Consider the following 16,050-nt stretch of genomic DNA (forward strand, 5'->3'; position numbering starts at 1 on the left):
GTCCCCAGTCTTAGGAAAGACCTTTCCACGGATGGCTATAAAGCCTAGGAATGGTAATTACAGGGACATTATGGGTTAGAAATTTGGTGATAGGTGAAGGTCTTCCTATGAGTGGAGTCCCCTGCGAGGAAATAAGCTCTTGGGCATAGAATGGCAAATACATGTCATAGTTTCTCAGAACAGCTAAAGACTTTGTAAAAGTAAAATTTGATCAAGTAACTAGTTTGCTTAAATCTCTTTCATGATTTCCCTTACCTCTTAGAGAAAAGCCCAAAGTCCGTAATATGGTATAAGAGGCCTTTTGCAATGTTGCCCTGCTTCTCACCTCCAGCCCTTCAGAGGTTCTTGCACCCCCTTATTAACTTGTTCTCCTTTTTTGAATGTGTCGTGCTCTCCTTGCCCCAGACCTCTGTAGGCGCAAGGATCCTCTGCCTGAAAGCTCCTTATCTTCTCAATTCACCCCACACTTTAGGTCACAGCTTCTACATGTGACTTCCTCTAATCTGACTGTTCCCCAATTCTCTGACTGGATCAGGTGCCCTAGCAATGTGCTCTCAAACGCTTTGGATTTTTCTTTTTTTTATCATAGCACTTAATTTCATTTCTTAGGTGATACCCAGTTCCTCCTCTACCAAGATCCAATCCTCTTCACACCTCCCATGTTTCCACCTACTGTGGCCTGTCTCAGCCTACATCATGTACAGTACCAGTGAAAACAGTTCCATCATCAGATAAGTTCGGGGAGCATTGTATCGCCTCTTGGAGGACCACAACACACACTAGCTCATCAAAGGCTCTGGGAATTCCTGCATAGAGAAGTACGATTTCCCAAATCCTAAGTTTATTTGTCTGTGGGACAATTTTCCCATAATATCTACCAACATCTCGAGGAAGAGTTTGGGAAATATTGACCCAGACATACCAAAAGGCATAAGACTATTTTTATACCCTTAGAATAAAAATCGATGGGCAAGAGTTTCCTTGGTGGTGCAGTGGTTGAGAATCCGCCTGCCAATGCAGGGGACACAGGTTCAAGCCCTGGTCCGGGAAGATCCCACATGCTGCAGAGCAACTAAGCTCTAGCGCCACAACTACTGAGCCTGTGCTCTAGAGCCCGTGAGCCACAACTACTGAGCCTGCATGCCACAACTACTGAAGGCCGCACGCCTAGAGCCCGTGCTCCACAACAAGAGAAGCCACTGCAATGAGAAGCCCGCGCACTGCAACGAAGAGTAGCCCCCGCTCGCCGCAACTAGAGAAAGCCTGCGTGCAGCAACAAAGACCCAACGCAGACACACACACACACAAAATCGATGGGCCAATCTATTTTCTTTTTTTAAAATAAATATATTTATTTATTTTTGGCTACATTGGGTTTTCTCTAGTTGCGGCGAGTGGGGGCTACACTTCGTTGCAGTGCGCCGGCTTCTCATTGCAGCGGCTTCTCTTGTGGAGCACGGGCTCTAGGCACGTGGGCTTCAGTAGTTGTGGCTCGTGGGCTCTGGAGTGCAGCAGGCTCAGTAGTTGTGATGCAAGGGCTTAGTTGCTCTGCGGCATGTGGGATCTTCGTGGACCAGGGCTCGAACCTGTGTCCCCTGCGTTGGCAGGCGGATTCTCAACCACTGTGCCACCAGGAAAAGGTGGCCAATCTGTCTTGCAAAAGTCCTTCTATTTACCTAGCAGACACTGTTTTCTCCTATTACAAGGAAACTAGGTTTTCTCTGCCCGATTTTCTTAAAATTACATTTGGGGCTGAATAAACAAATACAAATTACTTTGTTTTCCTGGAGCACAATCATAAAACATTATTCTTGAAGAAGAATGTCTCACCATGGAGACTGTCAATTTAACCTGTTATTTTACTGGCTGTTTCTGATTTACCTACCTCCCTACCTCTAGATGGTTCATCTATATAATTGGCTACTACTGGTTAGAGAGAATAAATTCATCTTTTGAGAAACTCGACCAAGACACGTCTTTTAAAGATGTGCTGTCTCATGCCCATCTTGTCTAGTGTTATGGGTTGAGCTGTGTACCCCTCCCCACAGATATGTTGGGGTCCTAAACCCCAGTACCTCAGGATGTGACCTTGTTTGGAGATAGTCTTTACACAGATAATAAAGTTAAAATAAGGTAAAATTAGTGTGAAACCTAATCCAATATTGCTGATGTCCTTCTAAACAGGGGATATTTGTACCCACACATGCATGCAGGGAGAATGCTAGGTGAACAGGTGGCCATCTACGAGTCAAGCAGAGAGGCCTGGAACAGATCCTTCCTTAACAGGTCTCAGAAGGAACCAGTCCTGTTGACACTTTCATTTAGGACTCCTAGCCTCCTCCCCGCCGCCCCCCAAGGGTTGTGGTACTTTGTTCTAGCAGCCCTAGCAAAATGATACATCTGGTGATTACAAGTGAGGTCTGTGTTACACCCCCTCTAAAATGTTGTTCTGGTCCCTAACTTCGATGTTTTGCATGGTGGTCTCTAATATAATACTGATTGCTGGTGTTTATTGGGTGCTGTGGCAGCACTGTTCTAAGAGTTTCACACGTAGTGATTTGTTTAATCCTCACAAAACCTGTGAGGTTGATGCTGTTCTTCCCACCTTATGGGTGAGAACATCAAGGGATACAGAAGGTCAGTAATTACTCCAGGTGACCCAAGTTAGCAAATAGCAGATGCTGGATTTGGGTTGGTACTCTGGGTTTTGAGTGCGCATATGTAATTCCTACACTATGCCGCTTATGAGTGTAGCCAAGTGGGGGCTTTATAAAATAGACAGGAAGGATTCAGCAGAAAGAGGGGCAGGAACAGAGTGAAGATGACTCAGGTTTTGTGGATCGGAGGGTTGAACCAGGAAGAAGGCGTCTGCTTGCTGCTCTCTGGCGCCCCCTGCCGACAGGGGGGGGGGAGAGACAAGGTGGTCTGAACCGGAAATGCAAAGCTGCTGGGAAGGCACTCCTGGGGCTGTTGGAGGTGGGGTGGGATTGACAGGAATCCCCACCCACCCTACGCGGGGGAGCGCCGTTATTGGAGGCGCTCTCAGAGGGAGGCTTGCTGGTAAACAGGGGAAGGGGTGCTTGTAGTTCCAGCCGAAGGGCCTCTGAGAGACTTCCCAGGGTCCTCCCTACGCAGTCCTCTCACGTGTGACCCCTTGGCCACGCCCTGCCGCTCTCAGAGGCGTGGGCTTCTGCTACTGGTTGAAAAGAAGTCGGGCCTCTCGGCTTGGCGTGGATTTCCTTCCTGGGATAGATCTTAGCCCCTCCCCTTTCTCCCAGGCCCAAAATGGATCTCTGGATTGGGGAGCTGCAGCTACAGTTCCTTAAGCTTCAGAATTCTGAGCAGCACGGACTGCGCCTCAGCCACGGATAGGACTCCTTAGAACATGAGCCTGTCAGGGCTGGGAGTTGTCCTCAGGAATCCCTGCCTCTCTCGTTTTAAGGTAAGAACTGGCATTTCAAGTTTTTAGATGGTGTAGTGGGTGCTGTCCGTACCTCCCAGATCCAGGTGATGTGTACCCGGCCCAGTTTCTTGTGTATTGGCTGTTTAGCTGCCCTAGTCTGCAGAGATTGCTCTGGCCAAGGGGTGCCCCTCACCCCGGACGTTATTTCCCTCTTCCCGCCCCCGCTCCCACAAGCCCCCAGCCTGTAGGCACTAAGTGGCAGATAAGCGGGTACAGAAGGTCAGCGCCTTTGCTCCCAGGTGGAACCAACTCTGATGCAATTTATGCTCCCTGTGGGATGCGGCTGAAGCTCCCGCGGAGACCACAGTCTTGCTTAGCTTTCTTCCTCTACTCTGCTTCCCTCACTTCCTTTTTCCTGAGAGCAGTCCCTCAAAAAATTACTTATACTAGAGTCTAGTCTTAGGCTCTGCTTTTAGGGAATCTGACTTAAGACAGAACACTTGCTGAATAAATTAACGAAGACCCAAGATCTTCTTTGGGCGAGTAAGAATTGACAGTGCATTTGCTTCAGCTTTGGCCGCTTGTACTTACATTTAGGGGGTAATTTAGGCAAAGAATCAACTTTATAAGTTTACAATTAGGATTATCTAATTGAGGTGGATAAATACAGATTTTTCTGGTGCTAGATATTTTATTATGAAGTTGTTTTGAAAAGCCTAGTAGGACTATACCATTTAAAACGAGTTCTTTAGCTTTGAAGACTTCTGTCTCAGTTTGGAGCTGCAGTAGTCAGTAATGAATTCAGTTGCACAATTGATCATTTTCCCTGAAATTGTCATATTCTTTTCTATACTCCTTGAGGGACAGGGTCTATTTCATCTTGCTCATCTTTGCGTTGCTGTCTGGCACAAAATATCGTGAATTATAGATGTTCAGTATCTCTGGATTTAACGATTCAGCTCCCATAAAAATATTTTTCTTGATAATAAGTTTAGAAGATTTGATCTATTATTTTGGGGAATTTTTGTTAACTTTTGGGGGTAACTTTATCCATGAGAATCATATCTATGCTTTAAAAAAATTGTGGGATGCATTCAACATCGTGATTTAAATATTTGCTGTGAAGAACTTGAATTGCTCCTTCTTATCTATGATCATTTCTGTGATTTGCAAAGGCACATACCTCCCCAACCCCAGAATTTTACAGAAAACAACCAGTCACAAATTTTGAGGTGCAGATAGCTTGCTTTATTTTGTTGTTACTATCTCAAGGAGGTCCAACAATTATAACTAACAATTGAATTTAAACCTGCATGAAAAGAACTACATCAAATTGATATTTTGGGCAGTTAGTAATATTTTGTTGTTTTTAATTTAACGACAGCTTTATTTTGTTGTTGTTGTTCTTTATTTTTTGCTGTGGCTCATTGCTTAGTTGCCCCGGTTTCTCTGGTGTAATTTAAATTTAGAGCTACCACACGAAGGCGTTGGCTGCACCCCGGGACCTCCAAGAGTTGGCACTGCTCTGGCATAGGAACGCATGAACAGCTTGGTTAAATGAGGGGATGGCCAGGTGATGTTGCTTTTCCAAGCTACCCAGGCACTCTCTATGGTCAGAGACAGTGTGAAATGAGCGAACAAAGTGTTGGCCGTTGCACTTTGCTCTGGTAATATTTAAGTCATCATTTTGAGGGTGACATCATCAGAGAAAATGTAAGACGTTAAAGTGTTGCTTACAGGAGGGTAAATGCAAACATCACCAATGCCTTACATTTCTGATTCAGTAAGTATTGGTGCACATATCAGGTGACGTGCACAGCATCAAGTCGGTGGATAGGACATCTTCAATGGGGAATTTCTCGACCCATTGAGGCATACTTAGACATCAACATTATGTTGAGGCACAAAGATTGATTAAGTGTTGAGCAGGGTATTCGTTCCATAAGAAACTTTCTCCTACCAACAGTTAGTTTCAACAGTTACATTGTAAAATGTCATAAAACAAATGGTACAAAACTTTATAACCGTTAATTCGGCTATATACAGTATGTACATGTCACTAGAAAATGTATAATCTTCTTAGGTCAACAATTAAGAAAAGATTGAAGTGCATATTTTTGAACTTCGACTCATTTAGGTTGATACAAAACTACATTTTTTAAAAAGTATTTACAGATCAGAAAGATTAGTCTATGTGAATCGTTCAGGAAAGGTTAAGAATGTCTGAATATGAGAGCACAGGCCCTCTTAAATGGATCGAATATTTATATTCACAGTAGCAGAGTCAGATCCAAATTCATTCTCTAAGCTCAGGGTATAAAGTCCACCATCTTGTTGCTGTACGTCCATGATGATCAGAGTTGTCAGGTCATCTGTGTTTTCAGTATGGAATCTCCCTTGCTGTTCTTGATCCTGAATTTTTCTTCCACCATGGGACCATGTTATTTCTGGGGTAGGCTCACCCGTAAAAGCGCAGGCTACTGTTAAAACTTTGCCCTCGTCAATGCTGATGTCAGAGGGAAGAGCTTCAATTTTAGGTGGAATTCCTTTATGGAACAACAACAACAAAAAAGTTTTAGGATCACTGAAAATATAACAATTTGCTTTCTACTGAATTGTGTGTACTAAGGGCTCTACCATGCTACTAGGCTTGTCTACCTCTACCTCTACCAGTAATTTGATTGCTCACCTCTTAGGCCTGCTTTAAGCATCCTACTAGTTGAGCTTTCCAGTTGTGTCATACTAGATTTTCCCATAAAACTGCTGGAACTCATTTCTACAAAAGACTCTTGCATGGAGGACATGCTTTGGGCAGACAGGCTTGCAAATTTCATTTCGGTCGTGCTGCTAGCACTGCTGCTGCTGAAACTGCTGAAGGAGGCCTCCTGCTTAGAGGCAGACATTTGGACTGACTGAGACGAGAAGCTTCCTTGCAAGCTCGTGTCACCACTTGTCCTCAATACTACCTCTCTGGGAGGTTCTTCAACTAGAGCTGTGGAGCATAGCAGATACACAGTGAACACCAATGTCATCTGGTTAATTGGTGACATCTGACACTGACTTACAGAAATGGAACACTTAGACACACACACAGAAACGCAACACAAACAATTTGCTGTGGAAGCATAAGCAAATACATACATACAGTTGTCAAGAGCTAGCTCAGTGTCTCCCAGAAACGAATCCTTATCTTTCTATCATTACGTTACATGCAGGTGCTAGAATCACTAGGAGAAAAATGATTAGTCATACAGAAAATAATTTTTATATTGTGCATTCTGAAAATACAGGTAATAGGACAGTTGGTAGCTTTGCTTTGAAAGTTAACTTATCCATGTTTCTGTCTCGCTGTAAAGAAACGTTGACCGTTAAGAATGAATTCACACAGGAGGCCTGTGTCTCTTACACATGGAACTTAATGAGGCTCCAGAGAGTTTGCTGGGCTCAGAAGACAAAAGCAAAAAACAAACAAAAAAACTCAGATAAGGGCCTTAAGCAAGTAAGGAAAATGGTAAAGATATACTTACGAAGGACCGTTAAGGAAGCAGTAGCTGAACATTGGCCGTGGAAATTTTTGGCCTTAATTGTGTATTTCCCACTATCACTTACTGAGGCATTTCGGATTTCAAGAGAATACACATTTCTGGAGCGACTTACGCTGATATTTGAAGAAACAGAAATCTAAAAAGAAGAGAAAAAAAGGGTTTCTTTGAGCTCTTCAGGAGTAGAGGGAGTATTTAAAGTTTTCTTCAGTAATATATTCATAACTCAACTTACTGGCAGGTTGTTTTTAAACCATTCGATTTCAGGCGACGGCTCACCACTGATTTCACAAGAAAAGAGAACATTTTGCCCTTCGTTAACATTTTGAGATCTGGGCTGGGAGATGAAGGCTGGAGCATCTGAGAGTTCTTTGCTCAGGGTCAGATCATACTGACACTTGATGATTCCTTGGCTGGTTTTGCCAATGCAGGTGAGGATCCCTTCATCCTTGTGACCAGCCTGCTTGATGGTCAGCGTCTGGTCGCTGCCTGAGACGCCATATCTGTACTCCTCGGAGTTACTGAGCTCTACCCCATTCAATACCCATTTCACATCAGTGGCACCAGCAATGTTGGCTTTTAAAGTCACTTTCTGACCATCAGGTATACTCATCTGAGTAGAATATGCTTTAATCTCGGCCTGAGTTCTGATTTCTTCTGATGCCTGTGATGTTTTAGTGATTTCCTCATGGACAATGGATTTTTCCAGGGAGGTCGCTTCTGATTTCTTGGCTTTTTCGGAAATCAGAACTGTTGAAGCTTCCTCCTTGAGGGCCAGCTTCTCTGGAGATTTAACCTCTGACATCTTGGTTTCTTCAGAAATTAGGGCTTTTTTGGAAATTTCTTCTTGGACAGCCGCCTTCTTCTGGGATGTACTTTTGGAGGTCTTTTGTGTAGATACTTTCTGTATCTCAGTGTCTTTTACAGCTGAAAAAGAAAGCTCTATAAGGCAAACTGAATTGGAAAGAGGCCCCACCCTCTTCTCTTGTGGATTCTGTAAGTGAATAGTATACAAAGAAAAAATATTAACTTAACACATGCAGTGTAGGTGATACCTAACTCTTTCTCAGTCCCAGTCTTGGAAAGTTGTCATGCATGACTTTGGAGATCAGTGTAATGATTATTTAAACTAAACTAAACAGAAGAATGATTTTTACGACTTAAGGGAAAAAAAAGTTTTGAAAAGAATAGTTGAAGGATTTAGGAGATGGGTGGATTTAGGAGATTTTGAGTAATTAAAACAATTGAATTATGTTTTAGAAGACTGAGATGAAAGCAAGCTAATTTTTATTGGGAAAACTGATACAATTCTTTCATTAACTTTCCACTGCTTTAGAAAATTAGCAAGAGTGAAGTTTTAGGGAAGAAGTGCCATTTTGTATAATCACCTGATGTTATTCTTAAATGTTCCTGGGAGCAGTAATCTTATATAATCTCTATGGAATCTTATATAACACCACATACAATTAGACACTTAATAAATATAAAAGTATATGCTAACTTCAAATATGTGTATTTGTACATTTGTGTACAAATGGTATTCTGTAACTTGGTAAAACAGTTTTATTTGAATACTTTGTGTGTGTGTGTGTGTGTGTGTGTGTGTGTGTAAGGAATAGTGTTTAGAAATGTTTCCTTCATATTGTTTTCTGAAAACTATTGGTAAGAATAAAAGCCAACCTACCTTTTATTGTTAATTTGCAGCTAGAGGACACAGATCCAGCTGAATTTTTTATTGTACAAGTATAAAGTCCACCGTCAGAAGTATCAGTCTTATGAATTTCTAGGAAGAATCCTCCTTTGTCTTCAGAGAGTTTATATTTACCTCCTTGTGTTATAGCCTGTAGAATGCACGTGAATTGAGTTTTAAAAAGTGATCTAATTTTAAACTTTCTTTGGGAGATGGGAAAGAGGGAAGAGGTTAGTTGTTTTAGAAGATAAGATTAAGGATCATTTAAGAACTGGTTACCTTTCCATCCTTTGTCCAGATGACAGTCGGCTGGGGTTCTCCAGTAGCTTTAACTGCAAATTTAGTGACACTGTCTAAAGAAATAGTTGTATCCTGCAGCCCAGTAACAATTACTGGTTTTGTGGAAACTGGTTCAGGAGCTTTTGGTTCAGTTTTCTTGGTTTCTGTTGGCTCAGCAGTTTTTGGAGCTGCTTTCTTGGTTTCTGTTGACTCAGCAGTTTTCTGAGCTGCTTTCTTGGTTTCTGATATGCTTGAAACTTCCTCATGGATATTCTTAAAGGCTTGTCCCACAAATTGGAAGTTAGTTTTGGAAGTTCCACCTTCACCAGAAATCTCACAAACATATTCTCCACAATCAGATTCAGTGAGGTTATGGATTTTGAGCTCATAGGTACCATCTGCCGAATAATGAAACTGGAAATGCCCATTTTCCTTCAGTTTCTTACCATCTTTATACCAGGCGACCTCTTTTGCACACAGTACAGTACTTTCGACCACACAGGTCAGCTTTGCTATATCTTTAGAAGCTTCTGCTTTCAAGGACTGAATTATCTTGGGTGGGGCAGTGACTGGCAGCTGCTGAACCTTTTCTGTTGGTGTGGGTTTTATCTCTGTGGGTGATACAGCTTTTGGGTGAGAAGTCACCGGTTCTGGGGATTTCACTTGTTTTGGAGACTTGACTCCTTCTGGGGATTTTACCCGAGGCTCTGGGGATTTGACTTTCGGTGGTGATGTCAGGGCCTTTTCAGTAACCCTGGCCTTTTGAATGGTCAGAGTAAACTGTGCCTCTTGCTTCCCTTCGCTGTTCTCTACCACCACGCTGTAGTTGCCCTCATCCGAAGCCTGGACTGAAGAGATCGCAAAGGTTGATTTGTACTTTGTGGTGGTCACTTGGTGGCGGGCGGAAGTGCTTATGACTTGTCCCCTACGCAGCCATGTCACAGTCGGTACCGGCTCACCATCTGTATCGCAAGAAAACCTTGCAGAGTCGCCTTCATACACCGTTATGGACCTTGGCTTCGTGAGAATTCTTGCTGCCAAAGTCGTCTTGATCTTCCTGTGTGTGGATTTTTCTTCCAGCGACTTTTCTTCGACTGCAGCACTTTTCATTTCTGCAGATGCATGGTGTTCATATGATGAGAGACTTTCCCTTGTCTCTGTCATCTCTGATTTCATTTCCCTGACGGAAGAGGAAGCTTCCATCTCAGATGTTTTCTTAAATGATGAAACCGCATATGCCTCTGTTCTCGTCAGCTCAGGGAAAACAGATCGGGGGACCTCTTCGTCTCTGCGCTGGGAAGCATAGGTGGTGTAATCCCCTCCCGTGACGTCCAGGGTTGCATAGTCAGAAGCCTCACCTTTGTAGTTGGTGCACACGGCACGGTATGTTCCGCCGTCATCAATATGACAGTCCAGAATTTCCAGGGTCAGGACCCCACTAGTGTTGGTGTAATGAATCTTACTGCTCTCTTGGAGTTCTACACCGTTGTGGTACCATTTGACCTCGGCAGTTGGCTTAGACTGAACATTTAAGATAAAACGTGTATTTTGGCCGCACGGTACCCTGTGGGAGCGCATCCTCAGTGTGATTCGAGGCATGTGGTCCAGCGTAAAAGGCTGCTGACTCAAAACCTCATACTTCCTTTCTGATGTCTTCTGAGTTTTTAAAGCAGCTTTCATGGACTCGTACCTGGAAAAGATATCAAATCTTGCCGACCTCTCAAATCTTGACAGTGAACGCTCACTAGACACAGGGCTGGGGGAACGTGGGCGAGTCCTCTCTGGGGTAGGAGACCTTCTTTCTACGTCATCTTCATATTCATATTCCTTAGCTGGCTGTGGCCGCGGCCGGATCAGCTCGGACACCGGCCTCATCAACTCGATGTAGGTCGGAGACAGGGAGCGCCGGCGTCTCAGCAGCCTGGACACCGAGGAGGAAGTGTCTCTCTGAGCGTGTTTGGAGCTCTCATATTCTTCCTCAATTTCCGTTACTTCAGTCACTTCTCTCTGGCGTCTTGATTTCTTTCTAGATTTTTCTTCCTTCGCCATGTGGTCCAGCTCACTTTTGTATTCCGAGAGGCGCAGGGTGGTGGTGACTGGACGCAGCAGCTCTTGGTCCTCTCTCTCGGCCATGATCCTCTGCCGCTGCCTGGGCTGCCTGTGCCAGGCGCGGGCGTGCCGCTCCTGCAGCTCTGCGTAACTCGTGCTGGTCTCCGCCTTCGTTGGGATGTGATACGTTGAGTATCTGAAGTCTTTTCTTGCTTCCTCCACCTTGACGTGAGCTTGTGGGGAAGGGTAACGCAGACTCGAAAGCTCAAAACGTGGAGGGCTCCGGCTTGGGGGTGAGGCTGAAAAACCCAGTTCCAGCTCTTCTTCAAGACGCAGCCTCTCTTCCTCTGTTCTCTTCATTGCCAGGTAGTCGTCAATGGGCAGGAGTAATTCTTCATCCGAGATGTCACCGAGAGAACGTCTCCTGGGTCTGTAATAAAAGTAATAATCAGGGGAAGGTGTACGCCGGCGGGCTGGTCTCACCATTTCAAGGTCGTCTTGGGACAGTTTGGGAATCCTCCACTTGGGTCTGTATTGATCAGTGATGCGTGGAAGAGGCATCACATAGAACTGTTCCCATCTTGAAAGGCGGATGCGCTTGGGTCTTTTCTGTACAACTCTGTCCATCTTCCCAGGCATTTCAAATTGATCGCGTATCTTTTTGTACCATTTCATGTCAGACATGGGCACAAACTGCTTAATGTGTTGGTCTTCTTCTATGGCGGCCGGTTTGTACTTGCGTGGCTCTGGTACTTCGTAAGGCATGCGGAGTTTTCTCTCCTCCTTCTTTTCTTCTGCCTCAAGTTGGTATTCCCCTTTTACAGTCTTGGTGCTGACGGCTGGTTTGTAAAGGATGGCAGCTTCTCTCAGTGCCTCCTGGGCGACCTGTGTCAGTGGCACAGTCTCAGTTCCGGAAAGAATTTCAGCCATTCTTAGCGTCTTGTCAATTTGCCTCTGTACGTGTCGTTCGCGCTCCTCCTTAGTCTTGAACTCCTGTTTGACGTACCTCAGGCGTTCCACTTGTAGGTGAGCCTGGCAGCTGGTGGATCCAGCAGTGTTTGTGGCTGTGACTCTATAGTAACCCGTGTCTTCAGGCAAAGTATCCCTGATATGAAGAGCATAATAATCCAAGCCTTCGTGGATAATTTCAATGTTAGGCCCGAGGGACAGTGGCCGACCGTCTTTCTCCCATTTTAATGTTGGCGGGGGGATGCCAGACACCCTGATCTCAAAGCAGACACTTTGGCCTTCTTGGCATTCTGCGTTTGCCAGTAGCCGTTTGAACATGGGTCTTAGGGTGGTACCCGCTGGAGGTGGGTGTGGGGTCACAGTCAGCTTTGCTTTGCAGCTGTCTTCACCATATTTGTTTCTTGCGACAACAGTGTATTCGGCAGCATCATCCATAGTTACACTGTTGATTGTTAATTGGTAAAGACCCTTGTCAGACTCAAATGTGTACTTCTTATCATCATCACCTGGTTTGATTTTCTGACCTGATTTATACCATGTTACTCGAGGCTCTGGGTGGACAGTTATAGTTACTCCAAACCGGACATTTTCACCCACATAAACTGTCCTGTTATAGAGAGGCAGTGTGAATTCTGGTGGCCTTTCCAGGAGTCTCATGGTATCTGTTCTGCGCTTAATTTTCTTGATGGTTCTACGGCAGTAATAGTCGTAAACTTCTCTCACACCTTTAACAAACAGCTCTGCATAAGAACTGTCTTCCCCGTAGTCATTGACTACTTTGCATCTGTAGGTACCGTCATCGAATTTGGTAATGTCTTTGACATACATGGTGGCCACTCCATCATCATAGGTGATTTCATATTTCTCACTGTTCTCCAGCTGTCTGACACCAAAGTACCAAGTCACTTGGGTAGACTGATCATAATTTTCAATTTTGCATATGTATTTGACATATCCTCCTTCTTCAACGACTGCATGCATTATCTGCCCAGAAATGGGGCCAATTTCAATGGATGCCACTTTAACTTTAGCAATGCTCACTCCCTTCTGAGATCGAATTGCACCACCACAGGAGATCCTGGCTGCAGACACAATCAAGTCGAGGTCTCTCTTGATCAGGGTGTGGTAGTAACGTCGGTGTTTCAATGTCCTGATCACTTTAGTACTGACTCTTTCTATCTTCTGCTTCAGCCACGGGTGCTGGAGAGCCTCAGATGCTGTCATGCGAGATTTTCTCTCTTTCACTAACAGCCGGTCAACAAAGTCCATGGCTTCAAGGCTGATCTCTTGGAATGCTTCTTCATCAAAGGTATATTCAGCATTCATGATGTTCTCAATTACCTGTTGGTTAGTTTCAGCCAGGAATGGATTGATACCACTCAACAGCACATACACGAGTGTCCCGAGTGACCACATATCTGTGGCTGTGCTGACACCATCATGCTGGTGGACTTCGGGTGCATAGTATTCAGGGGCAGTGAACAGAAGCCTAAAGTTGTCCCCTGGCTTCAGCTGACGGGCCTGACCGAATTCTATGATTTTAATGGTGGAGCTCCTTCTTGTTTGGTAAATGATATTTTCTGGTCTAATGTCAAAGTGTCCAATATTATGACTGTGTAAGAACTCAAGTGCTTCGCAGACCTGGCGAACATAGCTTACAATTTCTCTCTCATTAAGTTCAAAAGCACTTGTGTTAATGCGTTCAAATATGTCAAGTCCTGATATGAACTCAAAGATCATAACTAATTCTTCCATGCTTTCAAATGATTCATGGAGGTATAAGATATTTCGGTGCCTAGCGATGTTTAGAATGGAAATTTCTTTCTTTACCAAAACCTGATCAGTCCCTTTGACTTTAACAAATTTGGCCATGTATGTCTTCTTTGAGGATGTTTCAACACAACGGTGGACAATTCCAAACTGACCACGCCCAAGATCTTCAGCAATCATATATTTATCATAGAGTTCCTTGGTTGAAGAGTGAGATGCTTTGGTCATAGAAACTTCCCTGGTTTCATCAACCTCTTCATCATAGTTCATAGCTCTGGTCTTATCTTCTTTGGTTATGGTTGGTTCTGAAGGCTCAGAAGGCTTGCTCACGCCAAATTTATTTTCCGCTATTATACGGAACTGGTAACTTGTTTTTCCAAATAAGTTGATCACGGTATAGTGTGTTTCTCGGGCCTGTCCTACGCGGATCCATCTTTCTGCAGTGGTCGCACATTTTTCAACAATGTAGTTGGTGATTTTGCTGCCACCATCAGAAGCTGGCTCAGTCCATGTTAAGTTGACGGAATCTCGTGAGACGTCACTAACTTTGACTCCTCTGGGTGGGTCGGGAACATCGGCCACGTCCAGTTCAACTGTCTTCTGATCAATTCCAAACCTGTTTTTAGCACAGACCACATAGAAACCAGCATCTTTTCTCTCCACTCCATTGGGGAAAACAAGTGATGTGAAAGATCTTGTGACAATAACTTGGTAGTGGCCATTGTTGTTGATGAGATCTTGTCCTTTCTGCCAGGTGATCACTGGGGCTGGTTTGCCACCGAATGGGATCTTGATGCTAATTACCTCACCTCGGAGAGCGTGGACTGCTCCCATGCCTTCAAGATTTTTAGGCAAGTGTATCTTGGCTGGAACTGTATCAGAATAAAAGAAGGAAGAATATAATTTAGCAATTCCCAACACTATTTAAGAGCACCCCCCCAATTAATAATATGTAATCTAGCACCAAAATGATGTTTGCTGATTTGTTTTTACCTTCTACTTCCAAGGAGGCAGTGCCAGACACAGACCCTCCTTGGTTGGTAGCTCTGACTTGGTAGACTGTGGCATCATCATCTGTGACGCTTGCAATGATGAGCTGGTGGTAGCCACCCTTAAACTCTTGAATCCTGTACTTCAATCCATCTGCGATGATTTCTTTGCCTTGTCTGTACCATTTCACAATTGGTTTTGGATGACCAGTCACTTTGCAGACCAAGGTAGCATTGCTGTGATATCTGACATTTAGATTTCTCAGTTCCTCTTTAAAGTGTGGTGCCTGAATTGGGACGTCAGATTTGGGAGTGACAGGTTCTGATATTTCACTCCATTCGCTTTCCCCACCTAGGTTTTCACATTTCACACGGAACTCATATTCAAGACCTTCAATAAGGTTTTGCACTGAAAAGACGGTTTCTCGAATTTCATCTGTTGTCACAGCAATCCACTTGTTCTGCTTCTTCTCACGCTTCTCAAGGTAATAATTTCTAATCTTTGCACCTCCATCACTGGCAGGTGGCTTCCAGGCCACAACACAAGAATCTTTTGTGACAGCAGCAATAGTTGGTTTGCCAGGAGCACCTGGCTTTTCTGTTTAAAACAAACAAAAAGCATGTGACTCACGGGGTGAAACAAACAGCTTTATGAAGAGCGTATTTTATAAAAAATGTTATGAACCTAAAGTTCTATTAAGAATAACTAATCCAGAAAAATGAAATTGGTTACTTTATGCTGAGAAACTTACCAAAACACAAAGTTCCTTTTTAGAGAAAAAGGGGATAGGGTATACATGTGCCCTTTTAGATAAGCAAAAATTCAATTTAAGTGAGATAAAAGGCACTTGTACTTTAGCTGAATCTTTGCTATCTCCTTTCAAAAGTTATTTCTGTTTAAAAAAAAGTTTTACATACAGATGGAATTTTGCCATAGGAAGACTGTAGAGGTTGTACTCACCAAATGGACTCTTAATGATCACAACTGTGGAGACTTCTAGAGGGTCACTGATGCCAAGTGTGTTCTGAGCCGAAACCCGGAAGTAATACCCAGCATTTTCTGTGAGGTTCACAATTCTACAGGTTGTCACTGAGATGGCTGAAGACACCAATTGCCATTCAGCCCCTTCCTTGGCCTCACATTTCTCTACCACATAATTGGTGATCCAGGAGCCTCCATCATCTGCAGGTGGTTTCCAGCTGATCACCACAGAGTTCTTCAATAGAGCTTCAATCACAATTGGTCCTGTAGGTTTGTCTGGTTTATCTGTTGGGAGAAAATACAATTGGAGTGGTTTCTGTAGTGTGTCTCCCAAGATATTTTTCTTTTTTCTTTAAAAAAAAAAAAAAAACCCACTG

General features: G+C 43.8%; 1 protein-coding gene across 5 annotated transcripts in view; it reads right to left on the reverse strand.

The window, feature by feature from the left end:
- Nucleotides 1-5,650: 5,650 nt before the first annotated feature.
- Nucleotides 5,651-16,050, reverse strand: part of TTN (titin) — a 283,231-nt gene continuing 272,831 nt past the window's right edge. For all 5 annotated transcript variants that reach the window (XM_060105903.1, XM_060105901.1, XM_060105902.1 and 2 more), the window contains 8 exons: nt 15,653-15,958; nt 14,696-15,289; nt 8,915-14,574; nt 8,630-8,786; nt 7,181-7,872; nt 6,931-7,084; nt 6,093-6,395; nt 5,651-5,949 (listed from right to left, as the gene is read on the reverse strand). In XM_060105903.1, the coding sequence (XP_059961886.1) occupies nt 5,651-5,949; nt 6,093-6,395; nt 6,931-7,084; nt 7,181-7,872; nt 8,630-8,786; nt 8,915-14,574; nt 14,696-15,289; nt 15,653-15,958 (8,165 nt within the window). The remainder of the gene's footprint in view (nt 5,950-6,092; nt 6,396-6,930; nt 7,085-7,180; nt 7,873-8,629; nt 8,787-8,914; nt 14,575-14,695; nt 15,290-15,652; nt 15,959-16,050) is intronic.

The sequence above is a fragment of the Mesoplodon densirostris genome, chromosome 8 (genome assembly GCF_025265405.1).
Source record: "Mesoplodon densirostris isolate mMesDen1 chromosome 8, mMesDen1 primary haplotype, whole genome shotgun sequence".
NCBI classification, from domain to species: Eukaryota; Metazoa; Chordata; class Mammalia; order Artiodactyla; family Ziphiidae; genus Mesoplodon; species Mesoplodon densirostris.